Source organism: Mixophyes fleayi, chromosome 2, assembly GCF_038048845.1.
Source record: "Mixophyes fleayi isolate aMixFle1 chromosome 2, aMixFle1.hap1, whole genome shotgun sequence".
Classification (NCBI taxonomy): domain Eukaryota; kingdom Metazoa; phylum Chordata; class Amphibia; order Anura; family Limnodynastidae; genus Mixophyes; species Mixophyes fleayi.
This window is the reverse complement of record NC_134403.1, coordinates 373867339-373884990: the sequence shown is the minus strand read 5'-3', so window position 1 is coordinate 373884990 and position 17652 is coordinate 373867339. Positions and strand designations below refer to the sequence as shown.

At 41.3% G+C, this 17652-nt stretch overlaps 1 protein-coding gene across 8 annotated transcripts in view; it reads left to right on the top strand.

Moving 5' to 3' along the window:
* STXBP5L (syntaxin binding protein 5L) overlaps positions 1-17652 on the top strand; it is a 280722-nt gene that overhangs the window by 208966 nt on the left and 54104 nt on the right. For all 8 annotated transcript variants that reach the window (XM_075197467.1, XM_075197464.1, XM_075197466.1 and 5 more), the window contains one exon: positions 785-850. In XM_075197467.1, the coding sequence (XP_075053568.1) occupies positions 785-850 (66 nt within the window). The remainder of the gene's footprint in view (positions 1-784; positions 851-17652) is intronic.

The following is a 17652-nucleotide window of genomic DNA, read 5'->3' as shown; positions in this document are numbered from 1 at the left end:
TATGCAAAACATTCCTAAATACACACGCAAATCCATACTCAGAAAAACACATACATGTCCGATGACCATTTTACAGCTGGTCTGTTCCGTTCACATGACCAACAGATTATATGTGCACTGCTAGGGGCTCCTGGCTCTCTGTGATTGATATTTGCTCAGAAAGGAAGATTATGGCAGTCGGCGAGCAGGATCTCAGGTGCACATTAGTAATAAAACATTCTATTGTTAACGGCTGCAAGATCGTTTAACACCCTAAAATTTTATTCATATTCTTTCTTAATCCACTGAATTCTATGTATGTTACCTGGCCCAGTCTTTTGGCAATCTGAGTATACATGGTCAGATAATGGCCATTGAATAATAATACATAATTGGAAGAGGTGAAGCTGGGTGAGATACAGATCATGCAGCCTGTGTCCTAGCATCTCTGTACCACGTGGTAACACTACGGTGTTATCATCACCTGAACACAAGTAGCAATGTCTAACAAATAGGTTTCATTTTTCACGTCTCATACATGTTTACTGGCTTTATCTTAAGTTGATGTCACCTTACAATGTATCGCTGTACCATCTACAGGGACTGGGTGTCTTGATGGATCCCAGTCAGCTGCTGAATATGCTGTTTTTCTGCAAACATTGAAAAGAGAATAGTGATTTCTTGTGCACATGATGGTTTTATTCAGTGAATGATAAAATCACTCCAAGCTGAAGGGTCCCCGGGGGACGAGTTCTGCAGCCTGCAGCATCTTGTCGTTATTTTAATGTGAGTGTTTTACTTGTAGGTCTGACAGAACTCACAGACAGTCCTGTGTCTCTGGAACTGGATCGCTGCAAGTCTCCCACATCAGGTACGTGTCATATCCGCTTATACTGAAAGACCATATTGCTTTATTATGTCATTTTACTTTTCTGTCTGATATCCTTTTGTGCGAATATGAATAACAGAAACTGGCAGGTGTGTGAGTAAGAGTTTGTAAATGATTAGCACAGGCTTTTCCAATGGACCAATATAAGTGCACAAATCTCACATGGTGGACGTACTAGTCTAATAAGCAGGCTGTAAGGAAGCTAGACCTCACTAACCTGGATGTATCCTGCCATGTGCAATTCTTTCTGGTGGGATTATTAAGATGTTTGTACTGTGTGACACCCTCTATAACCCTTGATCCTACTTCTAAACTAAGATCCTGGTTAGTTCATGAGGAGAGGGAAGTGTACTGTAGCCAGGTAGTGTTTAGGCTGCTCTATACCTGTGAGTAAAACTGGGTAGACACTACAGAAAATCTCTTCCAATGTGATTTCTGTAACGATTTTACCAACGACTGAAAACCCCAATGAGAATGCTGATTCATGTGTGCACACCTACACGATTTACCTTTTGATCTGTGATTTTAGTCTGTCATAAGCATCTGCTGAAACTATTGTGATGCCGCACACACTCTACAGATAATCGGATGAAAAACCTGTAGTGTGTACCCAGCTTTATACACATTTCAGGTCTATGCACAACAGTTGGGTTGCTTTTTAAAGGAAAAAATGCAGATAGCCCAATAATCCAGCCCTAGGTAGCCCCGTATGGGACCGGCCCGTGGGACGGTTGCCCTCCAGCTGCCCAGCCAGCCCCTGATGCACAGGTAGTAGCTATGCTCAAGCTCATATAGAGACACATGTGTAGCTAAAGAATTGTCTGGTGCTAGTGTGCTATTGAGAAATAATAAAATATAGTAAACATCCTTCTTTCAGATCCACACATCTCAGGTCATAGATAACTAGAAAATAGTTAAAATAAATAAAGTTGAGGTGCCCTGATAGTGAAGCCCTTCTGAATGTGTGAACAATATTCATACAAATGAAATTTACAAAATAGTTGTTTCTAACATAAGAAATCCTGCACCTTCTGTTCCACTTTTAAACCTTATTTTTATAACACTGTAAAAGAGAAGTGTTTCCTAGTGTAATATCTCATATATTTATTGTAGAAATAGTGAGCCTGGTTCATTAAGGAATGTAAATGCTGATACCTGCTATATTTTGTGTTAACTTGCACTGCGCATACCCAGAAACGGACTATACACCAGTGATCACAAATACATCTAATTCATCTTCAAATGCAAGGGACATTTCTGAGATCATACAATTTCAGGGAGAGAACGAGGAGGGGGAGGGGCGTATGCACAACATACAGTAAAAGCAGCACTGTCTGATTCAAGCTTTGGGCATTTCTAAGGTACGTCATTGTATGTGGCATAACTCGCAGCAGCTACAGATTAGGTGATAGTGATGACAGCCGCGTATGGATGCTCTAGCATGTGTTTACAATCAATCGCAACCGTTCAAATGCATTTTATGTACAGTAAACATTAATAACATCATGATAAATGTATTTCATGGATTACATGCATCTTTTTAATAAACGCACAATACATTCGATTAGTTTGCCTTAATGAATCAGGCCACTGATTCCAAACCGGACTTTTACACAAATAAGGACAGAAAGAGGGTGCATGCTTATTCATGTTTAAAAACAACAGATTTACAGATAAAATTTATTTTATATACTCTCATAACCATATTGGGCCTGAGTCATTAAGGAGAGAAAAGCAAAAACAAGGAGTAACTCTGCACCTTGGCAAAACCATGTTGCATTGGAGGGGGAGGTAAATATAAATTGGGACAGATTTATAGTTGGGATATGGCATGTCCTAAATATATATATAAAATAAAGCTATCAAGTATTTGTGCTACATGAAAGAGCAGCCAGTATTTTCAGTACATGCAAAATAATAAACTTATTTGCACCCCTTGTGTTGTAACATGGTTTGTCCAGAAGAAAATGTACTCCATTTGTTTGCCTTGCTGTCCTTAATGACTACATTTATGAACATTGTTTATACATTCTGGAAGGCTACACTATCCTGGCACCTCTTCTTTTTTACATTGTTTCCTGTTCATATAGAGACACATCTGCACCAGAATGTAGTTTTCACTGTGTCTGTTATTACTGAAACCAGAACTGCCGAGGCTCAGAGTAATGTCTATACTAGTATTAAGTATTAAAACGGACAGACTTTAGTGAAACATAATGTCAGATTATACACATTAAATGCATGAAAAATTGTCTGGACACAATGTAGAGACACAGCACATCTTCCTGATGCATGAACCTATCACAATTTTCATGTTTTTTCATGTAACATTTTGTGGCTTTAGGGTTCGTCATAAGGAAAAGTAAAATAATGTTTCTTCAGAGTCCTGCTGCTTTTGCAGTTGAATCTTCCTTTCATTGATGTTTTTAACTTTCTTGAAACACTGCTCATTGGACACTTATTCATGTCTTAAACAGGTCCTGAGTGTGAGCAGACATTGGCTTTGTCTTTATTTTATGTGTCACATCTCTACATTTCAGTGTTTTATACCTTTTGGTTTATGGACTCCTGTAAAAGTACTTATACATTTCCCTGAACAAAATATAACTAGACTATGTAAAAATGTCCTAAATATTTGCTGGTGGCAATCATGTGGGATGCACTTAACACATGGAGGTGTAGATGAGTTCCTACTACCACCCTGGGCAATTAACGGATATTTAGCAATCTGCAGGACAGCACGCCACCGTGATAACCTACTGACATGCAGGGGGAATCTGCTAAAAAGGGATCCTCCTCGGAGGTCTATCAATACTTCACTTGCCAGAGCAAACCAGGCCTACAGAGATGAAACCTTCACCACGTGGCACAGCCGACCAATATGTATTGACAGACATAGCCCCTGTAAACAAAAGAGATATTTTAGCTCTGCCATTCCGTATAACAGACCTCGCACACTCATTTAAAGTTGAGCTACAAAAGGCAATAATAATAATTAAATCAGAGCTGAATGCCCTCACTTCCCCCACATCCGTTCTGGAAAAGTGCCAAGAATACTTCCAGCGGCATAAACCCAAAGCCAATAGGCTCTTCAACTATCTGAGCAGAGAATTGGAGGAGCTAAAATCTAAATAAAAGCAATAAAGATTTCAAAACTAAGAATGCTCAGGCACATACCTGAGTTAATTACACAGGAAAATCTATTTACACTGTCGTATTTTCTGTACTTATTTCGGACATTATGATATCCACTGTTAAGCTTGGGAGGGTGACCTGGACCCTTTTGCCTAAAGCCCAAGAGCGATGTTTCGAAGGATAATTTATTCAGTTTTGTTTATTACAAGTAACTATATGAACAAGTATTAGTGATGTTCTGTCTTGAATTTACCACTCGCTGTACCTTTTTTCCACTTATGTCAGCCATAAATATTAGTGGATAAATTGATTGTCAATTTCACCCCAGTGGGATAGCAATGGATTGGATTATGATTCATATGTAATAACTTACCCTCTCAACACTGTCGGGCAGTTCTTGCGTCCTTTAATGGGACATGCCTGGGACTATGGGATCTTCTCCCCCTACTAGAGCCATCCTTCACCTCCCCCATAACCCATATAGATTATTGTAATCTATATTACTTGGTTTTTCACTCCATCCCTCAACTGAACCTCAACCTCAGGGGTGCCAACGCCCAAAAGTATATCATCACTTCAAAGCAGTTTCTTTGAGAGTAGGTGTCTCCCCCAACACCTACCATTCAATCACTTTTCCTCATCTTCCCCAATTCTCCTTGCCTTCCCTACCTATCACCCCCTCTTGCTTCTCCCTTCTAATCCTCATAAGGAATCATGTAATAGTTTCTCTCAGTGTCAAGGGTCTCAATTCCACCAGAAAGCATTCTTTAGTTTTCCTCTTGGTACATGAACTCAAGGCTGACCTTGTCTTCTTCAGAAAACTCATGTTAAAGACAATTACCAAATGTTACTCCAATGTCGGGGTTAATGTTCACCATGCTAACAAATCTGTGGAAAGTAATGAATAAAGACTGAACAGAAACATAAACAAAAACAAATAGTTGTAACATTAACTTGTCCTATTTATTAGGTGACCTAGTTGTTGTTTTGTCTGTGATGCGATTGATGAACCCCGGATTGTCATTAAGATATGTGTTTGGCCATTATCTGTGATGATAAGCTTGGCTGGCACATTAAGGCAAATTGAATGTGATTATCAAATATGAGTTTACACAATGGGGGAAATTCCTTCCTTTTTCAGGATATATTTGCTGAAAAATCTTGATAAATAAGAATCTGCTCTCTAACTGAAAAGTCATAGATTCTCCTATATGAGTATAGATTAGTTTCTTTATCTTTGTAGTTTAAGAATTTCACTATCACTGGCCTCAGTTTTTCTCCCCTCATCTCTGGGCCCAACCTATGAGTTTATTCAGTGATGACTGGATTGGTTTTCACAATAGTCCCCAAAGCTCTAGTCACATCCCCCTGGAGAAAATCTAAGACGTCGACACCCTTCATAGATGCAGATATTGCTATGAACCGGAGATTATTGCGTGTACTGCAAATTTTCCAGGTTGTCAGTTTTTTCAACCAAAGCATTAACTATGTTTCCCTAGGGTAGCATTGTGTTTTGTAGGCTGGTGAGTGATTCCTCATGGTCACTAGTCCTCTGCGCAAGTAAGGTGATATGTTATGTATAATCTTTTAAGTAAGATATGACATTGGTAATAGAAGTTAGCACTTCTGCCTTACAGCACTGGGGTCATGAGTTTGATTCCTGACCATGGCCTTATCTGTGAGGAGTTTGTATGTTCTCCCCGTGTTTGCGTGGGTTTCCTCCGGGTGCTCCGGTTTCCTCCCACACTCCAAAAACATACTGGTAGGTTAATTGACTGCTATTAAATTGCGCTTAGTCTCACTCGGTCTGTGTGTGTGTATGTTAGGGGAGTTAGATTGTAAGCTCCAATGGGGCAGGGACTCATGTAAATGAGTTCTCTGTGCAGCTCTGCGGAATTATGGTGCTATATAAATAAATAGATGATGATGATGTATTATCTTTTAGGTAAGATTTGACATTGGTAATAGAAACCTAAATAGCATAATTGTTTTGCTCAATCATGGTTTTCAGGAATAAAGCGGTAAGGGATGACTATGGGTTCTGGAGTTGTAGTGGCGATCGACTAGGAGATGGGGATTTGGGGAGGTGGCACAATCTTTTGTGATTGGATTCTAGTTGAAACTTGTTTTGTTTTACCCATTCTGTTAGTAGAGGTTTTATCCAAATATGTATCCGTCACAGGAACATTTGGATGATATAATAATAATAAGGTCACCTGTTTCAAGTACAAATATCATATAAATTAGCTTATGAGTCACCCTACCTTTGCAGTCTGGCTGGGCCAAGATGCAAAATGTATACTTAACCTCATGTGTCAATCTCCCATTGTCCCATAGATTGTAAGCTTGCGAGCAGGGCCTTCTCACCTCTTTGTCTGTTTTACCCAGTTTGTTTATTAGTTTATTACGTTTGTCCCCAATTGTAAAGCGCTACGGAATATGTTGGCGCTATATAAATAACTGATGATGATGATGATGATAAATCAGATTACCTTTCTATCTAACAGGTGCTCATACCTATAATATATCTGATACCAAAAGCCTACCTTTAATGGGGGCCTGGCAGTTGCGAGCAACAGCACAATGGAGGTGACTCTACAGGTCTATAAGACACAAAATGGCCATCTAGGGATTAAAGGGCAATGGGATAAAACCGGGCATGGACTGTCAAACACAGGGCTGCCTCCTACTGATTACAGGCCTAGTGTCAAGTTTGTCTCCACAGGCTTAGTGCCTGAATTTACTTTGGCCCACAGGCTATTCCTGTATAATGTGCCCACAGGCCTGTACGCCTGATACTGGTGCCACAGGCTTCTAAGCTTGACTATACAATGCGGCTGAAATAATGCGGCTGAAATAAGCACTAAGGAAATACACCAAAGGACCACAGGCCATGTGCCCGACATAGGTGGGATTTGATCAGGAAGCAGAGCACAGGAACCATACATTCCTGCTCCACGCAGGTAACAGACCTTCGGCTTGTTTTCATCTTCTTAAGTTTCTCCATCCGGCGTCGCCCTTTTTTCTATTCCATGCTTCTCTTGATTGGAGAAACTGGTTTCTTCCATCCTCGTCAGCTTCCTTTTTGTGATTGCAGAGGTCTCTTCGTCCAGCGTCTTTATTCTTCTATGTTCGCACTCCTGCACCTTTATTATATATAATAGAAGTGACTGGAATTTGATAGTGTTACAATGAAGGCAGTAGGAGAAGTGGCGGTATGACATACCCACGTACCATTGGACATAACAATAAGGGTGAAATTTACCGGTATGTTTTTTTTAATAATATTTTTTTTTTCTTCAAAACTTTATTTGTAAAATCTTTGTCACACCATATATAAATATTCAACATAGTTGAAAGAGGACAGAAACAAAAACATCATGAAATGTAAGCAGGTATAAAAAGAACACACCCAATTGGGGTGCCGACATAATATAGATACGTAGACAGGACACAATATCAGGAAGCTATTGAGTAACCGAAAAGAGATGTGCGGTAGTGTGCCGATATATAAGGTAGTTAAAGGGGAAGCCGGGGGGAGTAGGAGGGGGAAAGAGGAGGGGTTGAGACCGAACCCGAGACCGGGGACAGACAATGTGGAATATTATGCGGCTTTCAGCCTACAGGAAGAGGGCCGAGATATTCTAAATTTGGTCAGGCGGTTGGTTGAGACCAGAGGTACTAGTGTAAATGAACCTATCACACCAAATTTGGGAAAAATTTATGGGTTTTCTTATTTAAATACACTGACATTTTTTACATGGAAGCCAAATACCATATTGTATTGAGAAATTGCTGTGTGAAGGGGGAACCAGTATGTTTTTTTTACACTTTCTTCTTATAGCGCAGGGACTTCTGTCCGTTACAATATCCTGAGGCTGAGATCCTGTTCCAGTTTATACTGCCTATATATGTGACCTTTCATACCTATGCTGACCCCCAGCCACTGCATGCCTCAGGCAATGTGTGTGCCAGTCTCAGAGCAGTGATTGTCAGTAGTTATCTCTAATATGGAAAGGAAGAGTCATGGCACTGGGAAAGTCATTGTCATACATGACTGGCTTCATGTGATAATGCAGGGCCCAGTGTTATATCACATTGTGGGTCAGTGACTGACGGATCAATAAGTTATTAAAAGGCAGTTGATGAAAGTGAGAATCAGCTATTACACAGCTTGTAAGAGCTATAGAATTCCAACATATTCCTGAGAGATCAGAGAACTGCAGGTGATTCAGATATGTTCCTGGATTATTTATCAGGTGGGGGCAGATACAGTGCTTATGTAACCGATTTTCAACATATTATCAATAATAGACTGCATATAGGTGGTAAAATGGAAGTAAAATTAGAGCAAGTTGTAAGATCGTAGTGATAAACACATTTAAAACACATTTATTGTACTGCATTTTATTATTGTCATTTCAGACTATTTAAAGTACCTACTGCACTATTTACATGGCACCACCTGGAGTCTGTGTATGTGGTGCCCTGATTCTAGATAGCCATTACATTCTATTGGAAAGCGCTTCTTTTGGAGCCACAAAATAATGGCACACTGACACTTGGGGTCCCAGAACAAAGGCACACTGACACTTGGGGTTCTAGAACAATGGCACACTGACACTTGGGGTTCCTGAACAATGGCACACTGACACTTGGGGTTCCAGAACAATGACACACTAACACTTGGGGTCCCAGAACAATGGCACACTGACACTTGGGGTTCCAGAACAATGACACACTAACACTTGGGGTCCCAGAACAATGGCACACTAACACTTGGGGTCCCAGAACAAAGGCACACTGACACTTGGGGTTCCTGAACAATGGCACACTGACACTTGGGGTTCCAGAACAATGACACACTAACACTTGGGGTCCCAGAACAATGGCACACTAACACTTGGGGTCCCAGAACAAAGGCACACTGACACTTGGGGTCCCTGAACAATTGCACACTGACACTTGGGGTTCCTGAACAATGGCACACTGACACTTGGGGTTCCAGAACAATGACACACTAACACTTGGGGTCCCAGAACAATGGCGCACTGACACTTGGGGTTCTAGAACAATGGCACACTGACACTTGGGGTTCCTGAACAATGGCACACTGACACTTGGGGTTCCAGAACAATGACACACTAACACTTGGGGTCCCAGAACAATGGCACACTAACACTTGGGGTCCCAGAACAAAGGCACACTGACACTTGGGGTCTCCGAACAATTGCACACTGACACTTGGGGTTCCTGAACAATGGCACACTGACACTTAGGGTTCCAGAACAAAGGCACACTGACACTTGGGGTCCCCGAACAATTGCACACTGACACTTCGGGTTCCTGAACAATGGCACACTGACACTTGGGGTCCCAGAACAATGGCACACTAACACTTGGGGTCCCAGAACAAAGGCACACTGACACTTGGGGTCTCCGAACAATTGCACACTGACACTTGGGGTTCCTGAACAATGGCACACTGACACTTAGGGTTCCAGAACAAAGGCACACTGACACTTAGGGTCCCAGAACAATGGCACACTGACACTTGGGGTTCCAGAACAATGACACACTAACACTTGGGGTCCCAGAACAATGGCACACTAACACTTGGGGTCCCAGAACAAAGGCACACTGACACTTGGGGTTCCAGAACAATGGCACACTAACACTTGGGGTCCCAGAACAATGACACACTGACACTTGGGGTTCCAGAACAATGACACACTGACACTTGGTGAGCCAGCTGAAAAAATGGTTGAGCGAAACTAATCTATGACTAGATTCAATCAGACATCGGCTGAGAGCTTGAGGTAACTATGGCTTCTTTGTCACTAGTGCAGAGGGATTTGCTTTATGCTTTTATCACACTTGAAGAAATGTCCAGAGCATTCTCTCTTCCCGTGCATGCAGTCTCTTATAGGAATAATATCACAATGGCATATTCTCTGTGATTCTCATAAATCCATGTCCATTCGGACATAACATTCTTCCTAACCAGCTTATTCCCAGTGTTCTATTTGTGGGCTACATTGGTTTTAAGTTTTCGTTAAAGAATTAGTTATAACCTACACGATAAAGTTAAATTACAAACCATAAAATATATGGCAGAGCTATACATTTCTATGTCCACAAATGGAACAAAGAGCACTCTCACAGCAAACTTTCATTCCAGATTTTGGAAATGTCCCGAAAAAAATATCTACATGACCTTTTGAGGGTTTGCAGGTCAGATGTATGTTGGAAAGAGTAATAACATCACTTTCATAGTCCATTATACAAACACTTTACAACCAGCTTCTTCATTATCTTCAGCTGCTCCATTTTCTTAAAATATCACTTAAATGATCATCATTACTATCTTAAAATAATCATGAGAGTGAGGGGACAGCAGAATTTTGACACATGTTTTATCACATTGGTTGGCAAGACCATAGAAATGCACTTCTCTGTACGAAGTCCTCCTGGAAAGCGACAACATTGTCCCATATTTCGAAGGTGTAAAATTCCCTGCAGTGGGAAAAATTCTCTGACTGTCTAAACGTGGATCGTCCTCCTTGCATCTCATTTAAATAATCACATTCCACAAAACAAAATCTTGTTTTTGCATCTGGGTGCATTGCACATTTAGCAATTAGTGCTCCTCCACCCTTTTCTTTGTCCTTTTCCGCTGAGCTTCCTGATGTAACCTGATGTAATGTTTATATAAGTGCAAAATGTAGATAATGGTCTTGAGCTGATGAGCCCCAGTTCCCCTGGATTTAGCTCTACTGGGTTAGTACCATCTTATTTTGATCATTGTCTACTTGCTGTTGTTCAAACGGCAGAATCAGAATGTGGAAAGCCAGAGTTTAAATCCCTGCAAGAATATAAAACCTGGAGAGTTTTACAAAAATTATGTTTTAAGTATTTTGCACAACTAGACTTGTGCTTATATTTTCATAAGTACACTGTACATCTTACCCGCAAGTTAACAAATACAGCCCCAACAATTAATGACCTTTCAGGGGTCTATTTAAACGTTTGTTCTTATATATCAAGCTGTTTAACTCAGATTTACTTATTTCATAGGGTTTGTCCCCTACCATTCATCTGACCAAATATAAGCCTCAAAAGACTCAATCCAGTGTTAGGGCCTGTGACTACCAAGATGAGCTTTTAGAGCGGATAGTGTTGAGGTCTTCACTTTTAGTAGCCGCCATTCCCATAGAGCTTTATGTGCTCACAGGTACTTGGATGCCCCCAGGTCTTAAGCTAAGTGTAGTAAAAGCTCATCAACGATGCTCGCAGCGCAGATGGAACCGGAGACACTAGCCCAGACTGGAGTAGGTGATCAGAGACAGGCCGAGGTCAGGGGTTCATAGCAGACAGGCAAATCGGTATCAAAGCAGAGGTCAGGGTCACAAGCGAAACAGCAGAGTCCAGTCTTCAAGCCAAAAGGTCAGGGCAACAGGCAAACTGGTAAGATACAAGGTACAGGCAAGGATCACAACAGGAGATCAGGCAAACCAGAGACCAACAGCAGGTCTGCAACAGCACAGGACTGCAAATGCTATAACCGGCAGGGAGCTCCAGTCCTCCTTGCCTTAAATACCTAGAGCAGCCAATGGAAGCAGAGCAGCCCAGCCTAGCCTAATCAGCCCCAGGAGGCTGATAATAAATGATTTACTCTGCACGTGCCTGGCTCATTTCCCCGCCGGACGTGGCAGTACGGCCGTTGCCCTAGAACAGTTGGGCCGGAAGTGACGCCCCGGTCGTCAAGAAGACGGAAGTGACGTCCCGGTCGTCAAGAAGACGGCCGTGATGCCAGGGACAGAGGAGAGTGAGCCGCGGCGGGTATGGACAGTGCCGTGGCTCCTAACATCCAGCTGTCACTTTTCACCATCTCATTTGGTTTGCTCTAGTCTTTCACTTCAGGTAGTGGTTGTTCATGTCTGTCTGTAATTTCTTGGGTGTTTTTGGCCCCCAACTGAAAATATGGAGTCAATAAACTAGGCTTAAGGGAGGGGAGGAGCAAGCAGGTATTGACGGGATAGACATTAATTTAACAAGGGGTGGAGAGGGGGGAATGGGAAGCATAGCCGATAAGGATATGCCCTTGTTAAAGCCAATAAGAAAAACAGTCATATCAAAGCAAAAAGGATTACTGAAAGGGGGGAAATAGACTTAAATGTATGCTTGTAAATGCAAGAAGCCTCACAGGTAAGATGGGGGAGTTAGAATTAGTAGCAATGAACAAGCAATATGATATGAGTATTACTGAGACATGATGGGATGATGCACATGACTGGGCAGTCTACTTGGAGGGCTATACTCTCTTCAGGAGAGATAAGGTAAATTAAAGGGGAGGATGAGTATGTCTTTATATGAAACCAGTGTTAAAACCAAGTATACAGGAAGTTATTTACAAGGGTATTGGTGATAATATAGAGGCATTGTGGGTGGAAATATTCATTGGAGGAAAAAGTTTAGAGAAGCTGCTGATAGGGACATGCTATAAACTGACAAATATTAGTATGATTTAGAAACTCTTACAGCAAATTGAAAAGGCTACACAATTAGGTCACATTTTAATTATGGGGGATTTTAATTATCCGGACATTGATTGGAGTACTGAGACTTGTGGTACAACTAGGGACAACAGATTTCTAAATACGCTAAAAGATCATTACATGTCCCAAATAGTAGAAGAACCAACTAGAAACTGGACTATACTGGACCTAGTAATAACAAATAATGTGGATGTAATATCAAATATACAAGTAAAGGAGCACTTAGGAAACAGTGATCATAATATGGTCTCATTTAAAATTGGTTTCCAGAAGCAACGGTATAAGGAATCAACTAGGACTTTAAAGTTTAGAAATGCAAATTTTAATATGCTAAAGGAGTCTATAAAGAGCATAGACTGGGACAGTTTTTGAAGGAAAAAATAGAGAAGAAAAATGGGCTGTCTTTAAAATGTTGTTGGAAACATACACGTATAAGTTCATTCCTATGGGATACAAATGTAACAGAATCAAGTCTAAACCTATGTGGTTAAATAAAAAGGTAAGGGATGAAAAGGAAGAGGCGTCCATTTAAATTGTTTATGTTTGAGGAGTCCTTCGTTATCTACAAGAAATGTAATAAAACATGCAAAAAGGAAATTAGACTGGCTAAATTAGAAAATGAAAAACATGTTGCAAAAGAAAGTAAGACAAACCCTAAAAAGTTTTTTAAGTATATAAATGGCAAAAGGATTATAAAAGACAATATAGGACCCCTAAGAAGTGAGATGGGGGGATTGATTAATGATAATAAGAAAAAAGCAGAGGTATTAAACACTTTCTTTTCTTCAGTATTTACTTGAGAGAAACAAATGGGAGGAATAATACATAAAAATGGAAATGCAACCGTACCATTAATTAATTCTTGGCTGATAAAGAAAGAAGTCCAAAGGCAACTGAATAAATTAAAATAAATAAAGCTCCAGGTGCAGATGGCATACACCCAAGGGTTCTTATGGAGCTAAACTCAAAAAATAGCTAGACCGTTATTATTCATTTTCATAGATTCAATTTCATAAGGCTCAGTACCAAGGGATTGGCGAATAGCAGATGTGGTGACTTTGTTTAAAAAGGGAATGAGATCACAATCAGGGACTTATAGACCTGTAAGCCTCACTTCAATAGTGGGGAAACTACTGGAAGGTATATTAAGGCATAGTATTCAGGATTACTTGGTGCATAATAAGATTATTAGCGGGGAATCAGCATGGATTTTTGAGGATAGGTCATGTCAAACTAATGTATTTAGTTTCTACAAGTAAGTTATTGAGATCTTAGACCAGGGTAGCACAGTAGATGTGGTCTACTTCGATTTTGCAATGGCCTTTGATACAGTGCCACACAAGAGGTTGGTTTACAAAGTAAGGGAACTGGGTCTAGGAGAAAATATTTGTACTTGGGTTGAAAACTGGTTGGGAAATAGGGAACAGAGAGTTGTCCCAAGGACTGTACACAGGACACATGGTCACCCCCTAAGGTTAGAGGAGAGGGAGTTTCACAACCAGCAAAGGAAGGGGTTCTTTACAGTAAGGGCAGTCAAGATATGGAATTCACTGCCAGGGAAGGTTGTAATGGCAGATTAGTTGATATGTTCAAAAAATGGTTTTAGTGGAAAATGGTATCCAGGGTTACCAAGGATGAAGGATAGTAGTGTATCCATGGAGAAAAAAGGCTGCAATATTGGGTCAGGAGGGATTTTTCCCGATTGAAACAGATTGGTGGTTGCTTCAGCTAGATCAATTTCAAATATAAGATAGGGATCGAGGAGATTCAAAATAGGTTGAACTTGAAGGACTAGTATCTTTTTTCTGACTCATTAATTATGTTACTATGTAATGCAGGACACTTTTCTCACCAGGGAGGATTTGCATGCCATACAGGGGATGAAGAGAGCCTCTGGGTCGGTCTGCATGGGAACCTGTTGGACCTTTGCTGATTAAAATTGTTCCTCTAGCAGTGAGTCCGGGAGATTTAAGAGAACCATGGAACCATGGGCATTGATGAGACACCAGTCCCCTCTTCATTGCAAGATGAACATTTCAAGAAGTGTAGAGTTTTCCCAGTACACCAGGTGGTGAAATATTTTATTTTTAAGGAACTGGATAAATGTCAGATTAACATTAATACATTTAATTGCATCTATCCTTTCCAGGTTAATGAGCTGCAAATGGATTTCAGGCCCTAAAGTTGATTCGGTAATAACCAGCATTTCAGCCAGGACCACTACCCCTTTGGAAGATGATATTATCTTGGTACTATCCATTTGAGAGATCCTATGGATAGTAAAATGAAAGGTTATTTTAAAACCTTCACATTTTCTCTAGAACTGTTGTATAGTCAGCTGTAGTGATGGCTTCAATTCCTAGGGCACTTACTTTGGGCCAATACCCTACATATAGATGTCCAGGAGAATATTACTGTGCTACATCTACTAAAACGCATTGAAAGCATGCAAAAAGGGCTTTAATTCCTCTATGAGGCATCTCTGGATAACATTGTATTTTCTGATAGAACTATGGCTTCAGCTATGGTTGCTAGAAGAGCTCTCTAGCTGGGTCCATGAGCAGAGAATGCACAATCAAAGAATAATTCAGCAACTCTTCCTTTTAAAGGTTCTCTACTCTTTGGTGATGAACTTGACACTTTGATTATAAAGATTACAAAATTGAAGGTCAAGATATTTCCCTTCCTCTTAATCATGGGAGCACTTCAAAGAAGAAAGAATATATAGGACTGGAAGCCAATAAGGTAAGGTGATGCAGGGCATTAAAACACCCCTTTCAATGCTAATGAAGTAGGGATGTGCACCGGCCACTTTTGGTGTCTCGTGTTTTGTGTTTTGGATTCGGATTTGCTTGAGGTTTTGGGTTCGGATTTGTTTCGCAAAACACCTGATAACAGGTTTTGGTTCGAATTTAAGGTTTTGGATTCGGATTTATTTTGAAAAAAACATAAAAAGTGCTAAAAACCAGTTTTGTGGGTTTTTTTTCACTCCTACGCTATTATTAACCTCAATAACATTCAATAACAATCATTTCCACTAATTTCCAGTCTATTCTGAACACCTCACAATATTGTTTTTAGGCCAAAAGGTTGCACCGAGGTAGCTTGAGCACATAATGCCAAAAAAAGAGGTACAAGATGGAATTGTTCTGGGCCCTCCCTCCCACCCCTCGCGAAATTCGACGCGAGACTTGGACGACAGAGCCTCGTTTTCAATTTTTTGCCCGCCGGAAATATCCGAACAGTGCTCGGATCCCGTTCGGATCCGCACTGTTCCGGTGGGCTCGGATTAGCGGAATCCGAGCCGCTCATCTCTATAATGAAGGGAGATCAGGACAGAAGGCTTCCAAATGACTCTCCCAACACAGACTATGTTAATTCCTGTGGGAAGCAGAATTACAGTAACCAAGTGTAATGGATAAACTGGATCTTAGTGCTAATCATGATTGGCACTGGCTTACCAGAGGCGCGGAGTCTAACAAACTCCTTGGTGTTCACCAAGAACCGCCGCAAGGCGGGATGGGCTTAGCTGCCAGGAGCCCGCAGGTCGCGGTCCTCTGGTCTGTCTCTAGATGTAGCACTAGCAGAGAGATGAGCAGGTAGGAATACGTAGTCAGACAAGCGGAACTAGTACACAATCTGGCAGAACAGTACAGAATCAGCAGGCAGTCTCAATGTGAGGGAATTCCTAGGTTCGGTGCACAGACAAATGGCAGGAGGCAGAAGCAATGTCAAACAAGTCGGGTCAGGAACACAAGATAACCGTGGTGGATAGTCAGCCAGCTGAGTCCAGTGGCGGATCCAGGGGGTGCGATCGGGGCAATCGCCCCCCCTAGCAGACACTTGCTGCCGACGGGCAGGAAGCATACAAGTTGCTCTGATACTCACCGAGTGTCAGAGTGAGGTTTAAATAACCAGCAGATCAAGTTCCCCATCCCGAACTTAGCGATCATGTGACCGCAGATACCCGGAAGTGACACTTCCGATCGCAGAGAGTGGACAGCGCAGGAGCGAGGACGGGTTTTATGATACCAAGATCATTGGGTTCAAGATATTTTCAGCAGGGGATACAAGATAGAATTTCATCTGGTGAAATCACAAACTACATCCTCTCCAGTGGAATTGAAATCATTACATATCACTCTTCCTTGTGAGGAGATCCTCAGGGATTTTTCAACCATCCTGGTCTGAGAGATGTCTGTGAATTCTATTCTCATTGCAATTGGGAAAGGGGATTTCCTCATTCCCATAGATCTTCATGATGCTTATTTTCAATTCCATGTTGCAGTTCAGTACCAGAAATTGCTCAGTCCCTTTGTTCTGGGTCGTCACTTCCAGTTCACCTGTCTTTCCTTTGGCATTGCTACATCTCCAGGGATCTTCATCAAAGTGTTGTTTACCCTTTTAGCATAATTGAAAGCAAAGAATCAGTCTCTGTCCGTATCTGGATTACATCCTACTGACAGGGAGGTTGGAACACATCTTCCAAGTCAGTACAGCCCAGGTGCTTTTGTTAATGCAGGAACAAGGCTGGATCCTAAATAAGATCACAGGCAAACCTCACACAAGAGTCATCAGGGAGCTCCTCTATGTGGGCAGGATTCAAAGTTAAATGAAAGAAGGCTGCACGCATACATTCAGGAAATGCAATTTAGCATTTTCAGCCTCGTGTACAGCACAAACATTGCAGAATATTTTCAGATGACCGAACTACAGTCCCCCTCTTACAACGCATCGAGGTACCAGGAGCAGGAGTCGGACTATGATGATCAAAGTATCAGCATTCATGCCTTGGGTGGAGGACATTCTGTTGTTAAGATACAAGGGAGTCTCTGATAAGGTGATTGATGTGCTTCTGCAGGTGATTACAAAGTTTGGAAGAAGTTTATCCCGTGGTGTGAGACTAAACTGGATCCAGCCACTGCTTTAATAAAGGCCTTGTTCTGTAAACCCTGAAAGGTCAGGTGTCTTCTCTTAGGTGCTGGTGCAGAGTGGGACATACGCCAGTTTGCATAGTCCATCTTACATGAAATTACTCTGTGCGTGCCCAGAATGTTGGCACACATATGCACCTATGCAGGCATGCACGAT